This window comes from Podarcis muralis, chromosome 3, assembly GCF_964188315.1.
Source record: "Podarcis muralis chromosome 3, rPodMur119.hap1.1, whole genome shotgun sequence".
NCBI classification, from domain to species: Eukaryota; Metazoa; Chordata; class Lepidosauria; order Squamata; family Lacertidae; genus Podarcis; species Podarcis muralis.
Genome location: NC_135657.1, coordinates 113,025,518 through 113,041,785, shown reverse-complemented (window position 1 = coordinate 113,041,785; position 16,268 = coordinate 113,025,518). Strand labels below are relative to the sequence as shown.

General features: G+C 42.8%; 1 protein-coding gene across 2 annotated transcripts; it reads right to left on the bottom strand.

Moving 5' to 3' along the window:
* Positions 1-6,041: 6,041 nt before the first annotated feature.
* On the bottom strand, positions 6,042-16,230 carry SPATA24 (spermatogenesis associated 24). Of its 2 annotated transcripts, none has more exons than XM_028722128.2 (6): positions 16,087-16,230; positions 13,488-13,553; positions 12,687-12,817; positions 10,974-11,044; positions 9,704-9,806; positions 6,042-7,510 (listed from the first exon to the last, which is right to left on the bottom strand). In XM_028722128.2, exons 1-6 carry the CDS (start codon positions 16,165-16,167, stop codon positions 7,420-7,422), a joined length of 543 nt encoding a protein of 180 aa, XP_028577961.1. In that variant the 5' UTR covers positions 16,168-16,230; the 3' UTR covers positions 6,042-7,419. The 2 variants fall into 2 exon arrangements, with proteins under 2 accessions (XP_028577961.1, XP_028577960.1); XM_028722127.2 differs by having other exon boundaries at positions 16,039-16,190.
* Between the last annotated feature and the right edge of the window lie 38 nt (positions 16,231-16,268).

Here is a 16,268-nt window from a genome sequence, read left to right as displayed (position 1 = left end):
CCTTAATCTAGTATACAGGGACGCGGGTGGCGCTGTGGTCTAAACCACTGAGCCTCTTTGGCCTGCTGATCAGAAGGCTGGCGGTTCAAATCCCCGCAACGGGAAGGTAAACAGCGTTTCCATGCACTGCTCTGGTTTCCAGAAGCGGCTTAGTCATGCTGACCACATGACCCGGAAAAACTGTCTGCGGACAAACACCAGCTCCCTCAGCCAATAAAGCGAGATGAGTGCCGCAACCCCAGAGTCGTTCGCGACTGGACTTAACTGTCAGGGGTCCTTTACCTTTACTGTTTTTTACCATCTAGTATACTTGCAGCAGCATTCTTTGCTTAATAGTTAATTTTAAAATAGTTAATAGTTAAAAATAATAGTTAATTTTAATTATTCTCCCGAGACAAGGTGGCCAAGTCAAGTGGACTACACTCTGCTGCTTAAAAAACAATGAGTCCTGTTCCCCCTGAAATGATGCCTAACCAGTCTTTCAAGTTATTTTGAAGTACCCTCCTCCAGTTTAGTGCCATCCAGATGTTTTATGCTACAAAACTCCCCCACATAATCCCAGATAATCTGCCATTCAGGCTAGGTGCGATGGTAGTGGATGCATCTGGAAGGCTGGCACAGAACCTCATAAAAGCATAAAACAAGCCTGCAGGAGCAGGCCAATAAATGGCCCATCTTTATTATTATTATTATTATTATTATTATTATTATTATTATTATTATTTCAATTTTTATTAATTTTCCAAATTTATAACAAAAACAACACAACACAAAAAACAAGACATATAAAAAGAAAACAAACAAATATATAAAATTTCTTCCAATCAGAATCCAAATTAATTTCCATTATTAAGTGACTTCCTTGAATCCTTCCTAACTGATTTTCATTAAGTCTCATTTTAGCAATTTCCCAATATTCACTTTCTAATATAATTAACTAGTTCAAATTACTAACTTCCTTTCTTTTCATCATAATATCGATCCATAGTATTATACAATTCAACACACTTTAATCCTAAGCCAATTTAATACTTGCAGGTATTTCCACTTATATTATATTATAATATTTAGCTGGATATTCCTTAAATTTCTTCCAATCTTCTTGATATTTCTCCTCTTTCTGATCGCGGATTCTTCCAGTAAGGACGGCCAGCTCCAAAAAGTCCAACATCTTCATCTGCCCATCTAGTCCAGCTTCCTCTTCTCAGTGGCCCACCGGATGCCTGTGGGAAACGCTGCAAGCGAAACACAAACACAAGCGTGGTTTCCAGCAACTGGTATCCGAAAGCACTGTTGCCTCCAACTGTGGAGGCAGACAAGTGTTAAGTTGTGGGTGAACATATCAGACGACACAGCGATTCTTCAAACAGCTCTTGTTTATTCACAGACCCAGAACAGAACTGAACTGAAGGGTTCAGCCAGCCTGCTTATATAGAGCTCCACTACAATGCAACAGTAACAACTTTCTGTAACTATCCAATCACTGAATGTCACTTTCAGTTCCTTATTTGCATATGTGGACCTGAATGAAAACTATCTACAGTACCCCCCTGCTGGCCCAGGGTGAGAACGTCAGTACATAACAACCACCATGGCTTAGTAGCCATTGATAGCCCTCGTCACAATGAATTTGTCTAATTCTCTTTTAAAGAGGATTCACTGCCTCCTGAACTATGCACTGCACGAATATGTACTTTATCTGTCCCGAAAATTCAGCTTCATTGAATGTGCACGAGATCTAGTGTGATGAGGGCTCAATTTCAAACCACAGAAAAGTACCACCAGATCTCTACTCAGAAGAGTGAGCTCAGCAGGCCTCCCCACAAAGCTGATTGGAGGACTTAACTAATGAGCAGTTTTGATGCTCTGTGGGTATGCACCCTTGGGATATATATTTTTTAATGCACAGGCTACAATCCTAACCTAGCTCCTGCCAACCTAGCAGTTCGAAAACACGTCAAAGTGCAAGTAGATAAATAGGTACCACTCTAGCGCGAAGGTAAATGGCATTTCCGTGTGCTGCTCTGGTTCGCCAGAAGCAGCTTAGTCATGCTGGCCATGTGACCCATAAGCTGTACGCCGGCTCCCTCGGCCAATAAAGAGATGAGCGCCGCAACCCCAGAGTCGGCCACGACTGGACCTAATGGCCAGGGGTCCCTTTACCTTTACCTTTCAATCCTAAACATACTTGCATGGCAGCAGATTATGTTGAAATAAATGGGTGCTTTGAGTTATCACTGCCTGCAAGCCATGCAGGTCCCGTTGGGAAAATATCTGGGCACCTAAAATGTGTATTTCTGAGGTCAGCTGCTGTGCTTGAATATCAGGTGGCTCTTTATCTCTCTGCTTTCATGACTTCCATTGATATGTTCAGCTTATTTGCTTCCCTCCCTGCCCCCACTAGCTGCCACTACATCATCTGGTAGATTTTGGAGCTGGGAAGCCTGTCCCTAGAGAATAATCTATGCACATTTCACAAGGAGTGAGAGTACTGCTGTGGTATCAAAGCTGAACTTGACTTTTGCCCCACAGAAAATTCTTATCTTTGTGAACTGCCTCATTTCTCCTGTTCTGTCATTGCATAGCTTGCTCTGTTAAATAGACCAGCGTGGACTAAATCAAACTGCATTGCAGCCCAAATATTCAGATGTATTTTAAATTGTTTTTCTGTGTGTGTGTGTGAAATGGATCTCAATGACTTAAGGTTTCGAAAGCCCTCAGCCCTAAATGAATGCAGACTTTTAGAGCTCAGTTCTGGAGACTTCCATAATCTCATTATATAAAGGAGTGGGGAACCTTTGTCCCTCCAGATGTTGCTGATTTACAAATTCCACCAGCCCTAGCAAGTCCCATGAGCCCAAGTAAGCTCCACTAAACACACTTTAAAAAGATGCTTTCCTTGCATCATTTAATTTTTCATTTCCCATTGTCTCAAGTAGCTCATACTATGTACGTAAAGCACCTATTTATTTCAGGGTCAACCGAAATAACTCCCGAGCGTTGAAGTTTACTCCAACAGCACCAGCAACAAAACCTCTTTATTGACAAGCAGCTGCTAAATTAAGGTTAAAATTACCATTGGAAGCACTCCTACTATTAGTGCAACGTGCGTTCTTGTGAATATTTCAGTGTCTAAATGTCAGAAGGCTTCATCGATCCAACTCCCCAAACATCATCACAAAACTGAAATGTTGCCAAGGTAGCTGAAGTATATCTAACACAGACTGAGCTGGCCGATTCGCAGTAGAGGGGTCCAATCTGTCTGTTCCCAAAGAGGGTGCCAAACCTGTTTTAATTCTTAGCTATGAGCTGCGTTTAGATTCTAAGAGAGTCTAAAATAACCTTCCAGATTCCACATCCACAAAATAAAAAAAAAGTCAAATAAATAAAGTCCCCTGCCTTTTTTTCTGTTCAAAAGAAAACCATTCTTTAACTGGAGCACAAACAAAGACATTACAGATAGATCAAAAATGTGCAGAATAAGCTGCAAGGACCTGATCTTGCTGAAAACTACAGTAAACCAATTTATTTATTTAAAAAGATCAGCAAAGTAACAGCAGGAGGTGTTAATCCACTGGAGGCATTGCCAAGACTGTAAGCTACTGGATACGCTAGGTCAGATCGGTTCACCAATGGAGCTAAATTTAAAGTCTTGGGAATTTAAAAAATAAAAATCAGAAAAAGTGGCGTGTCAATTAACCCTTTAAACTGAAAGCAAAATGTGAGCTATTTATTTGTTACAAAGGTGTCTGCAAGCTTGACATGAATGCTGGCAGCATCAACCCCGTGTGGGAATCTCTTGCTGGCGATCACAGTGCCTGGAGATAGACAGTCTCAGGTCGTGTATCCATAGCAGTGACAGAGGAGGAATGACTGCTGGGAGGAATGCAGAGAGAAGGAACACCATGGTGCACCTGTAGCAGCAAAACTGAACACCTTCATCCGCCCCAATTGCAATGAAACATGTCTCTCCCGTATCGGTCTCTACAGCCACAGCAGGCGCTGCAACCTCCCAACAGCTTGACTTCAGCCCCAAAGGCGCATTCTCAAGGCAGATGGATGCCAACAACCTTGTGCCTGTATTGTTCAAGGCACGTTGCCAAAGGCTGGGCTCAAAAACAGTATACTGTGAAAATTGCCACACAGCTATTCATATAGGTGCAAGTGTACAAGATCCAAATGAATTGTGAGGGTCGATTCCCCGTTACTGTAGGCATTGCAGATGGAGTCAGTGCCAAATGCCAGGCATTCACTAGGTCTGGGACACCAGCCAGCAAAGGCTGAACCAAGCAGCTGTAGTTCATTCCCGTTTGGAATTTACCCATCTTCTAAGAGAATTTTTGACTCTATAGCCTCACCAGGTATGGGGCCATAACCTGTGTTAAAAAGTAACCAAGCATTCATATACAGGACACTAGGAAATCAGCCCTGAGTGCTCACTGGAAGGACAGATCCCGAATCTGAGGCTCCAATACTTTGGCCACCTCATGAGAAGAGAAGACTCCCTGGAAAAGACCCTGATGCTGGGAAAGATTGAGGGCACAAGGAGAAGGGGATAACAGAGGACGAGATGGTTGGACAGTGTTCTCGAAGCTACAAACATGAGTTTGACCAAACTGCGGGAGGCAGTGGAAGACAGGAGTGCCTGGCGTGCTCTGGTCCAGGGGGTCACGAAGAGTCGGACACGACTAAACGACCAAACAACAAGAAGAAGAAGAAGAAATAGGAAATCCAGGGGCTGTAGGCAAGGTAACCCCACCAGAACCAGAAAATGTTTGTGATACACTTTGTATGTATGAAATGGTGGCATAGAAACTACTTAAATAAAAGCCAGTGCTGCCCAGCCTTAAAACAACTGATGAGCTCAGTCCACAGCTGGGGAAAAACCCCTTTCTTGCAAGTAATTAACAGATTAATGTTCCTAATCTTTGTGTCTGGCTAGATGTCTGTTTTTTTACACATAGCCCAGCGTAGCTGCTACAGTATTCCTCTTATGAATAAAGTGTTACCTCAATCACGTTATCCTTTACATAGTACTGTCAACACCTGACCAATGCCATCATATGAAATCCCACCTGACACAGTATGAATTAGGTAACGTGGTAGTCTTGCTTTTGCATGGGCTCCTCTGCAATCTATTGTCTTTTCTATAAAATCGAACAGCAAACAAAAATTAAAACCGAAGATTCTAATTTTTTTGGCAAAATCAGTAGTATGGAACTCTACTCCTATTGACTGCTAAACAAAAACAAAAAGGACAGACTACTGAGACTTCAGTTACATGCCTTAGGGAATTGCCCTTCAGTACCAGGTTGGTGACCTAACAGTAATAAATTAATATTTTTAAAAAAGAAATCTTTCATTTAAGGCAAACTGGGTGATAACAATGTCAAGAATCCCACTGAATATAAGTGAGTGGCAGCTGGTTGTGTTCAAATTAACTACATGAGAGGGTCTTCAAACACTGCAAATGTTTTTGAATGTATCCTGAAACATACAAGTACATGTGGTTAGCAGGCTAAGGAAGGACTAATACAATTCAGTACTTCATCTATTTTCTCTCTCTTCTATTTTTTTTTTAATATAATAATAATAATAATAATAATAATAATAATAATAATAATAATAATAATAATAATAATTTATTATTTATACCCCGCCCATCTGGCTGGGCTTCCCCAGCCACTCTGGGCGGCTTCCAAAAATATATATATATTAAAACACTGCAATACATCAAACATTAAAAGCTTCCCTAAACAGGGCTGCCTTCAGATGTCTTCTAAAAGTCTGGTAGTTGTTGTTCTCTTTGACATCTGGTGGGAGGGCATTCCACAGGGAGGGTGCCACTACCGAGAAGGCCCTCTGCCTGGTTCCCTGTAATTTGGCTTCTCGCAGTGAGGGAACCGCCAGAAGGCCCTCGATGCTGGACCTTCTGCTGAACGATGGGGGTGAAGACGCTCCTTCAGATATACTGGACCGAGGCCGTTTAGGGCTTTAAAGGTTGTACGGTTGTAGAAAAACAAGAAATCCAGACAGTGTACTTCAGAGAAGTGGGTATTTATTTTGCTTTTGGAAAGGTAAGAATTTGCTATACAAATACACACACAGCAGTAAGTTTCATAATTGAGTTTTCAAACTAAAAATTTTACCTATCACTTAACATCACAGAGAACAATAATTGGTTCCCACAATACCCACATAAACAGGTTAAGTTTCCGAGGACAACAGCAAAGGATATATACCAATCCTAGAGTTGGCAGTGCATAATCCCAGGTACAAAACATTGTACTTTAGTGTTTGGAAAATAAATGTTCTTTACAAAAGAAGCACCAGTTTAAGGGGATAAAAGAAGAACAACTGTATGTTTTTAAAAGATCATGCAGAAAGGGCCAAAGAGAAGCTGTAAAGATTGGTGCAATCTTATGCATGGAACTCAGACGTTCAAGAGAGTTCAGTAAGAATTATTTCCTAGCAACGGTGTTTAGGATTGCAGCCTGCAGCACAATCCTGGAATATGTGATACAAATGCCCTGGCGCATGTACACAAGAGTCTTTCCCTCGCCACTGAGTATCTAGCACAGACGTGGGTTACCTCTGGCCCCATCAGGTGCAATAGGGGTCCTAATTTACTCCTGGTTCCACTGGCTAGAGCTCCCATACAATCCTTGCTGCAAATTCAGCGCTGAATTCAAGACCCATTTTGGGGGGGAATCTTTGCAGCTAAGGCATCTTAAATTAAAACCAGGGTTGGGAAAGAAGAGTGTGGCTTTGAGAAGATATACTACGTGGCAGCCTTTTAATTGTTTGAAGCTATTTGTTTTTCTCTTCCATTTGTTGCCACTTCCATTTGAAAATATTTCTAAACAGCTAAAGTGGGAAAATGATAGACAGCCTTAAGTGGCATGTGCTAGTTTAGAAAATGAGCTCCTGCAATTCTTTACTCACTTACCTTCGCATCTTTTGAACTCAGTGTGACCTACTTCTGAGTAAACATGTACATGGTTGCAATGGTAACCTCATAGTCCCACCCACACCAGGAACAACAAATTAAAGTACCATAAATACATAGTTATTGAATTACTACACGATGTAGTAGTGATTTAATTAAAACCCACAGATGCTTTAAAGATCATTGGGGTCTTGACTGCCTTTCATATCCGGGTGAAAAAGATGGTGCCTTATGCTTAAATATACAGAATCCAATGCAGTAGTCTTTGTCCACCTAAAGATGTACAGTAGTTCATACATTGGTCCCACTGGACAGAATGAAGAAGGGAAAGTTGGCATTTAGAGGCGAATATCTCACTTAAATTACAAGCAGATTGATTTCTTGGTGGAAAAACTTAGAAGTTCGTTTTTTATTTCAACACATCTAAGAGTAAGATTAGAATCAAGTGACTTAAGGGAATGCTTCTATGATTATTTCAAATCCTTCTTGTTCTTTCTCCCAAGCACTTTTGCTATGTAACTTTCCTGCTGTTTTTGTATCTTGAATTCAGATGCTTGTTTCCTGCAAAACAAAACAACAACAAAAACCAGAAAGCGCATTGTAAGAACATTTGCCATGCAATTCTCTTTGTGAAAATAGACATCTAAGTACTTACTGATCTGTGGCACGTGTGAAATATCAGGAAAATAAATGCAACACTATTATGTGTGTGCCGACTCCTGAGCAATCCTTTCAATATACAACCAATTGATAAAGAAAAACAGAATGTTGGACTTCCTATGATAATTTCACCGGGTGGTATTCAACGAAATTTATTTATAGTAGACCCACTGAAATTAATGGACTAATGGATTAATGTTCATTAATTTCAATGAATCTACTCTGAGTAAAACTTAGCTCGATACCACCCATTCTTTGCCAAGGGGTCTTCAAATCAGTTATTGCTTCCACCTACTCCATTAGAAACACATGCCTTATCAAACAGATCACTGGTTTCTATAATCAGCATTTACCACAGCTACAGTACTAAGCAATCGCTAGCAGCACGGCAACCCAGAAAGAATGGAACAGTTAAGAAAGCAGGAAAATACACCGGGGGAGGAAACCAATAAAGCTGGCTTATGAAGTTGGTTTATTTCTACAAACTACAATTAAATTAATCACAGTTTAGAGTTCAGACATAATGCTAAACTGCCATTAATTATTTTTTAAAAACGGATGTGAAAGCTTCTACTTTGAAGTTTATCGTGATATCCAAACTGGATCTTTGTCTTTGAAGAAGCAATGGAGGAGAGCATACACACGAACAAAAAAGGAGGGGATGCCACAAGTGCGAAACAAGTTTGAGGATAACTGTAAAAATATCTATTTAGACAGTGATTCCAAAGGAAGGGTGTAAATGTCTCAGGAAGCAGTATTCTCTATTTCACACCACACCACACCCCGAGATCTGAGGAAGCGTCAGGTGGAGGAAAATTGTGATTAAAAATGAAAAGAAATACCGTATTTTTCGCCCCATAGGGCGTACTGGCCCATAGGGCGCACCTAGTTGGTTTTTTTTTGGGGGGGGGGGAATAAAGAAATAAAATTTTATTCCCCCCCCCCCCAGGTGCGGGGCTAGGCGGGGGAAGCCCGAGCTTCCCCTGACCCCAACACTCAGAACAGGCTGTTATCCGCAAGCCTAGGGAGCCCGGCAGAAACTCGCGCCGGTCTCCCCAGGCTTGCGGATATCTGCCCAAAGCTGCCCCAGGCTTCAGGATGCAGCCAGCTCTCCGCAAGCCATGGGAGAGCTGCGCGACTTTGCGCCAGGCTCCCACGGCTTGCGGATAGCTTCCTGAAGCCTGGGGAGTGAGAGGGGTCGGTGCGCATCGACCCCTCTTGCTCTCCAGGCTTCGGCAAAAGCCTGCATTCGCCCCATAGGACGCACACACATTTCCCCTTCATTTTTGGAGGGGGGAAAGCGTGTCCTATAGGGCGCAAAATACGGTACTTAGATCCTACAGCCTTTAAATGTATCTGTGGGAAGGAGGGTATTGTTTTGTTTTGTTTTCTTTTAATTATTTACTTGTGTTTTATATTGTATTGTATCCTGTGAACCGCCCTGGGATCTCTTGAAGGGCGATTGTGGCGATCACACAGGGCCCCCGGACGTTTCACGGTCTATTGACCCTGTGCCACCACTGTGATTGCTTTCTTCGCTGCCACCACCCCGCTTCTCATGGGGCCATACGGAGTCCAGACAGTTGTTAACATAAACAAATAATCAAGTTTATTTTTAAATGCAGGAATAAGCGTATGGTTGCAGTTTATTTGTCTCTTGTCAGTTTCCTAAACTTAGTTTCCTAACAACTCCAAACTGATTATTCCAACTATCTATCTGACTCCACCTAACAATTCCTCTCACTCTCTCACAATACAACTCTATCAACCCACACCTAAGCCTCCCTCTTCCTTCTCCAACACCCGAGCCTCAACTCCCAACTGACAAACCTCAGCTCCCAACTCCCAAACCTCAACTGACTTTTCAAAACCTCCCACTCTTATCTTTTACTCCCCCCTTGCATTCTCACTGGCCAATCACATCACACCCATTTTAACCCTTTCTTTGACCCATCCTAGGAGGCAAATGCCACAGCGATATATAAATTTAATAATCATAATAATAATAAAAGGGAAATACCGGTAGTTAATCAGTTACCTACGTATTTTCAAAGAATCTACTAGAGTGTCTTCGATAAATATATATATACTTACTTTAATGTTTGCTTCTGGTTGTTGATGAAGTTCTGCAGCTCCCTGATCTCATTTTCTTTGTAGTTCAGAACATCTTCCTGTTTTTGAATATGGGTCTCAATTTCTGTAGGAGGAATTTGGAAATCACTGATTTGTGCTTTTGCTTTCTAAATATCAAAATCAAAGGGCACAAAACAAAGTTATGTACACAGAATTCCCAGCAAAGTTTCAAACTGTATTACCCTGGTTTGGTTATAATCAACCCAAATAGGTAGTGCTATAGGTACTACATGCTCTAGAAACTGAATTCTGTGCCCAGGATAAAAAAAGAGACATATTTATTTATTTTTTTATATTTATATCCTGCCTTTCTTCCAGCATGAAACCCGAGGCAGTTTAAGTGCCTGAGGGTAGTCACCCATCTAAGCACTAACCAGATCCAGACCTACTGAGGGGCCCATGACACTGACAGAATACACAAGGTGCAGAGAAAGTGGAGGCAAATGCATCTATGCATCTATGCCCCTGAGCGCAGGACGATAGGGAGCTGCTGCCAAACATATCTGTATCTATATATCTATACAGTGGTACCTCGCGTTACATACGCTTCAGGTTACATACGCTTCAGGTTACAGACTCCGCCAACCCAGAAATAGTACCGCAGGTTAAGAACTTTGCTTCAGGATGAGAACAGAAATCGTGCTCCGGCAGTGCCGCGGCAGCAGGAGGCCCCATTAGCTAAAGTGGTGCTCCAGGTTAAGAACAGTTTCAGGTTAAGAACGGACCACTGGAATGAATTAAGTACGTAACCAGAGGTACTACTGTATCTATCTATCTATCTATCTATCTATCTATCTATCTATCTATCTATCATCTATAGTGTACCTGTTTTCAAGCTTGCCTGCTTGCCAACATTTTTAAGTATACATTTTTACTTGAGGAATTAGGCTTTTAGGCATTCCTTTTAAGAAGAAGAAGAAGAGGAGTTTGGATTTGATATCCCGCTTTATCACTCCCTTTAAGGAGTCTCAAAATGGCTAACATTCTCCTTTCCCTTCCTCTCCCACAACAAACACTCCGTGAGGTGAGTGGGGCTGAGAGACTTCAAAGAAGTGTGACTGGCCCAAGGTCACCCAGCAGCTGAATGTGGAGGAGCGGAGACGCGAACCTGGTTCCCCAGATTACGAGTCTACCGCTCTTAACCACTACACCACACTGGCTAAGTGCCTAAAAGGGTTAATTTCTCAAGTAATCCTCAGTCTGAGACGATAAAATAATCAAGTGAATTTACCAGCGCATTTGCTCAACAGCTTGTCTTTTTGGATCGATTCCTTCCGCACTTTGCTTTTTACCCGAGAAAGTCTACAACAGAAGGAATACCATTTTATTCACACATGACAATACTGTTAAATACAGCTGGAATAAGTAGTTCAAATGTTGTTATCTGTCAGATAAGATGATCAGGAGAAAGTCATACATGCCCCTTATGCACCTTGGAAACATGACATTTGTAATTATGGAACTGACTGATCTGTAGAACAATGCTAGTTAGGCTACAGATTTAAGTGTGTACGTTGCACTGATCCCCTTTAAGCTTCTGTTATGTTGTTGCAGTGACTTGAAAAGATCCACATACACCACTTCACAGGATCCAAGCTTTCTCTTTTATACTGAACTCACTCTCAGAGTGTGGATCCATTCCTTGTATAACCAAAACAGAAATAACCATCCACACACAAGAGGCTTGAGGGAGTACCAACATTTACAAAAGTAAATAGATAGATAGCCAGCCCTAAGGGAGGAAACCCCAAACAGTACAATGTGGACTGAATAGTCTCATGTTGGTCTGCCATAGTCGAAACAAAATGTAAAAAAATTTCCTTCCAGTAGCATGCACATGAAAGCTCATACCAATAACAAACGTAGTTGGTCTCTAAGGTGCTACTGGAAGGAATTTTTATTTTATTTTATTTTGAATATTCTCAGTGAGCACAGAATGCTGATGGGTTGGGTGGTGGGAATAAAAAAACGGGAACTGAACGAAACATCATGGTAGAGGACACTGCTCTAGGGCTAGCATGCAGTATGACTGCAATTCTAAGCATGTTTACGAGGGCGTAATTACGACAAGGGACGAGGGCGTAATTACGACAAGGGACGCGGGTGGTGCTGTGGGTTAAAGCCTCAGCGCCTAGGACTTGCCAATCGAAAGGTCGGCGGTTCGAATCCCCGCGGCGGGGTGTGCTCCTGTTGCTCGGTCCCAGCGCCTACCAACCTAGCAGTTCGAAAGCACCTCCGGGTGCAAGTAGATAAATAGGGACCGCTTACCAGCGGGAAGGTAAACGGCGTTCCGTGTGCTGCGCTGGCTTGCCAGATGCAGCTTGTCACGCTGGCCACGTGACCCGGAAGTGTCTGCGGACAGCGCTGGCTCTCGGCCTATAGAGTGAGATGAGCGCACAACCCTAGAGTCTGGCAAGACTGGCCCGTACGGGCAGGGGTACCTTAATTACGACAAAACATGCTTAGCATTGCAGCAAACAAGCCTCTTAGCTTGGAAAATTCTGGCACGCCCAACAATACTAACCCTACTTCCAGCTCAGTCAGGCTACTGGCTCACGTAGCCTGCTGCTGTATACTCTGGTCTTATCCAGCAGTTGCTAAATCTTAGCACCTGCTTATAATGGAGAATGAAGACTCAGGGAGCAGCTGGTTGGTTGTTAAAACAGGTGCTAGGATACAGATTTCTCGTTCCTTCCAGCCTCTGAACTGCCCGAAGTGGTCAAGAGCAGAAAGAGATACAGCCGCCTTTCTCCTACTGTTCCTTTCTTGCACGTGCATAGCTGTTCAGAGGTTGGGGGAGAGGCAGCTGCTGGTCCCTTGGGAATTGGCTAGTCAGTGGTCTTCTGGGGGACTGTAACTATCATATCGCCAACTCCCCTTTTTAGACAACAACACTTGAGCCTGTTCTCTTCACAGAGACTCCCACACCAATCTACAAGCGTACGCAGTGTCAAAAGCTTGTTTCTCCCTCTCAAGTTGCTTTGACAGAACATCAATCTCCCCAAGGGCAAATTCCAGCTGTTCAGATTCCATAGCTAGATTACTCTTCGTCTTTGCATGTTCTTCCTCTTCCTTCTGTAAATTAGAATACAGTTGAAAAATCTAAGTTATTAGATTGCCTAACAGGTAAACCAACATTATAAAAAAGGAAGTATTCAGCTGCATCAGTAGGCAAAGAAAACATGCCACAACTTTGGTGTAAAGAAAAAGTAAAGGATTCCAGCTGCTTAAGTCCAGTCAAACTTTGACTATGGGGTGCGGTGCTCATCTCGCTTCAGGCCGAGGGAGCCGGTGTTTGTCCACAGACAGCTTTCCAGGTTATGTGGCCAGCATGACTAAACCGCTTCTGGCGCAACAGGACACTGTGATGAGTGCCAGAGCACATAGAAACGCCACAGCACTATCTATTTATCTACTAGCATTGGTATGATTTTGAACTGCTAGGTTGGCAGAAGCTGGGACAGAGGAATGGAAGCTCACCCCGTTGTGCCAATTCGAACTGCTGACCTTCCGATCAGCAAGCCCAAGAGGCTCAGTGGCTTAGACCACAGCGCCCACTCGAGTCCCCTCACTCTCAAATATTCAGATACTAACTTCCGATATTAAAAATTGACATTGTCACAAGACATGAGTCTACATGGGAACTTGCACAAATCTTTGAGAATGTGCAATCTCTACTGCTGCCTTGATTATGTTTAACAAAAGAAAAATATCAGAAATAAATTATTAAATGAAGGCCACATACCTGCAGTTTCCTTATAATAGCCTCATATTCCACCTTGCTTACAGAGTTCTCTTTCTGCATTGCTATCTGTTAAAAGAATGTTACATTTTATAGATTAGTTGTTTGTATAAGAGAATTACTATTGGGGGGGGGATACTGAATGTATATTAGTTATTTTTGCAGTCTGATCCTATCAATCTATGGGCCAATCTATGTCTACTGATAGGTCAATCTATGTCTACTGATTGCGTAGGCATATCTAGAGATGTGAAAGCATGCAGAAAAAAGAGAAAATTGTGCAAAACCCACCCCACCCTATTTTTCTGTCCCTCCCCATTTTGGGAGCAACCAAACCAACAACAACAAACAGAAAAAGGGTTGGGGGGGGCACAGTTTCATTTTTTTTGTTTTTCCAAACCTTCACTTCTCTAGGCATACCTTTATCTAGATAGGCTCACTCTTGTTTTATGGCTATTGCATAACAGCTTCTGCTCATTTTACGAATAACTACAATTTTATTTACAAAAGTACTTATATGTCAGCCACTCATGCAGTATCATAATTTTTAATCAACTGCATAGGTTGGCTTAGAAAAATCTTCAAAAGTGAGGGTGCCTGCCAAATCTCTGCTTGAAGGGTGTTCCACAGAATGGGACCAGCAACACTAAATGCCCAACTTCTGATTGAGTTGAGCTCCTGTAGGGGTGTTCTTGGTAACTGGGCAAGGCAGTCCTGGATCCAAGTTGTTCAGGGCTCTGTGTATCAATCCAAAATCCTTAAGCTGCTCCAGTAGCATATGGGCAGCCAGTGTAGATGTTTTAACAGCAGTATCACATGCTGCTGGCCATCCAACTGCAGCAGCAGCCTAGCCGCAGCAGTCTGCCCTAGTTGGAGCTTCTAGACTAGGCCTAAGGGCAGCCTTACATAGAACGCATTGCAGTATTTACCTTGAGGTTCCCACAACAAGCACTACACACATATGACTGGTGTGCTTTATTTTAGATACTACATCATGTTGAGGGTCTCTGCTGAAATCTTCAATCAGGCAACCCCCTAAATAAAACCAGCTATAAAATCTCATTGTGTTCTTGGAGGCAATTGCTTCCATTTCAGAGCCATGAAGGGAAGGCACAAATGGAATAATTAAAAACCCTGCAGGATTAGACCAAATGTCTATTTAGCCTTCCATTCAGTTTCCAACAGCAGCCAGGCATATGGCTCTAGAGAACCCACATGGTCATCCCTGCCCTCCAGCAACTGGTCTTTAAAGGTACACTGCCTTTGAGGCTGGATGTTCTATCTGGAGATACAAACACACACACTATGTTTAATTCCGATGTTCTGCTGGATCAGACTAAAACTCCTATCTAATCCAGAATCCTGTTTTCAGCAGAAAGGGCACGAAATAAACAATCCTCCATTGTTCGCACTCCCAGAAACTGGTATTCAGCAGCCCACCTACGGGACTGCCTCTCCTGGTATGCCACGCGGAGGACCTTAACGTCCACAAATGACAACATTTTGGAGATCCCAAGTCGCAAGGTGGTTAGAATGGTCTCAACTAGGGCCAGGGCCTTTTCAGCCCTGGCCCCGACTTGGTGGAACAGTCTGTCACAAGAGACTAGGGACTTGTGGGACTTGACATCTTTCCGCAGGGCCTGCAAGACAGAGCTGTTCCACCTGGCCTTTGGTTTGGACTCAGTCTGACCCTTATGTTTCCCTCCCCTTATGGTTTTGATCTATGGGCTACTTTTAAAATGAGGCAGCATTTTAAATTGCATCTTAACCTGTATTTTAAATTGGTTGGTTTTTTCCCTATTATGTTTTTACTGTGATTTTACCGGTGTTAACCGCCATGAGCCCGGCTCTGGCCGGGGATGGTGGGGTATAAATAAAATTTATTATTATTATTATTAATTACTGCCTTTGAACACATAGTTTTATGAAATTACCATGCTTTACAGTCAATGGCGAGAAGTAGGACGTGCAGCAGGGGCAGTGTTCTTGCTCAGTGTCTAAACTACTACTACTACTATTATTATTATTATTAAATAAAAATAATAATTACTGCCTTAGAACACATAGGGTTTTATGAAACTACCATGCTTTACAGTCAATGGCAAGAAGTAGGACGTGCAGCAGTGGCAGTGTTCTTGCTCAGTGTCTAAACTAATAATAATTTATTATTAATAATATTAATAATATTATTAATTACTGCCTTAGGAAAAATAATAAATAAAAATTTATTATTAATAATATTAATGTTATTATTAATTAATGACTTAGAACACATAGGGTTTTATGAAACTACCATGCTTTACAGTCAATGGCGAGAAGTAGGACGTGCAGCAGCGGCAGTGTTCTTGCTCAGTGTCTAAACTAATAATAATAATAATAATAATAATAATGGGGATTTGTGTGCGCAGGGTGTTGGGTAGGCCCAGAGGCGGGTGGGCCTGCAGAGGCCTACATCCGCCAGGCTTTTTGCCAACGTTTCCCACAGGCTGCCGCCCAGCTCGGTGGCCGCCGACCGCCGAAGGGAACCGGCGCGCCCCTTCCCACAACCCTTTACTGGAGGGAGAAGAGACGGCGCGGCCGCCCCGGGCGCCTCCAGCCCCACCTGTCGCCTCAGCCTCTCCAGCAGAGCCTCCTGCGTCTCGATCAGGTCTCGCAGCTGCTGGAAGGCCACGGACGACGCCATTTTGTCCCCCCCCCCCTTTCTTCACCGGCCGTTGGAAGTGCGCGCGCTTCCCCCCTCCGGCCAATCACGCAGCGGCGCCGAACGTGAATCACGGGAGGTTT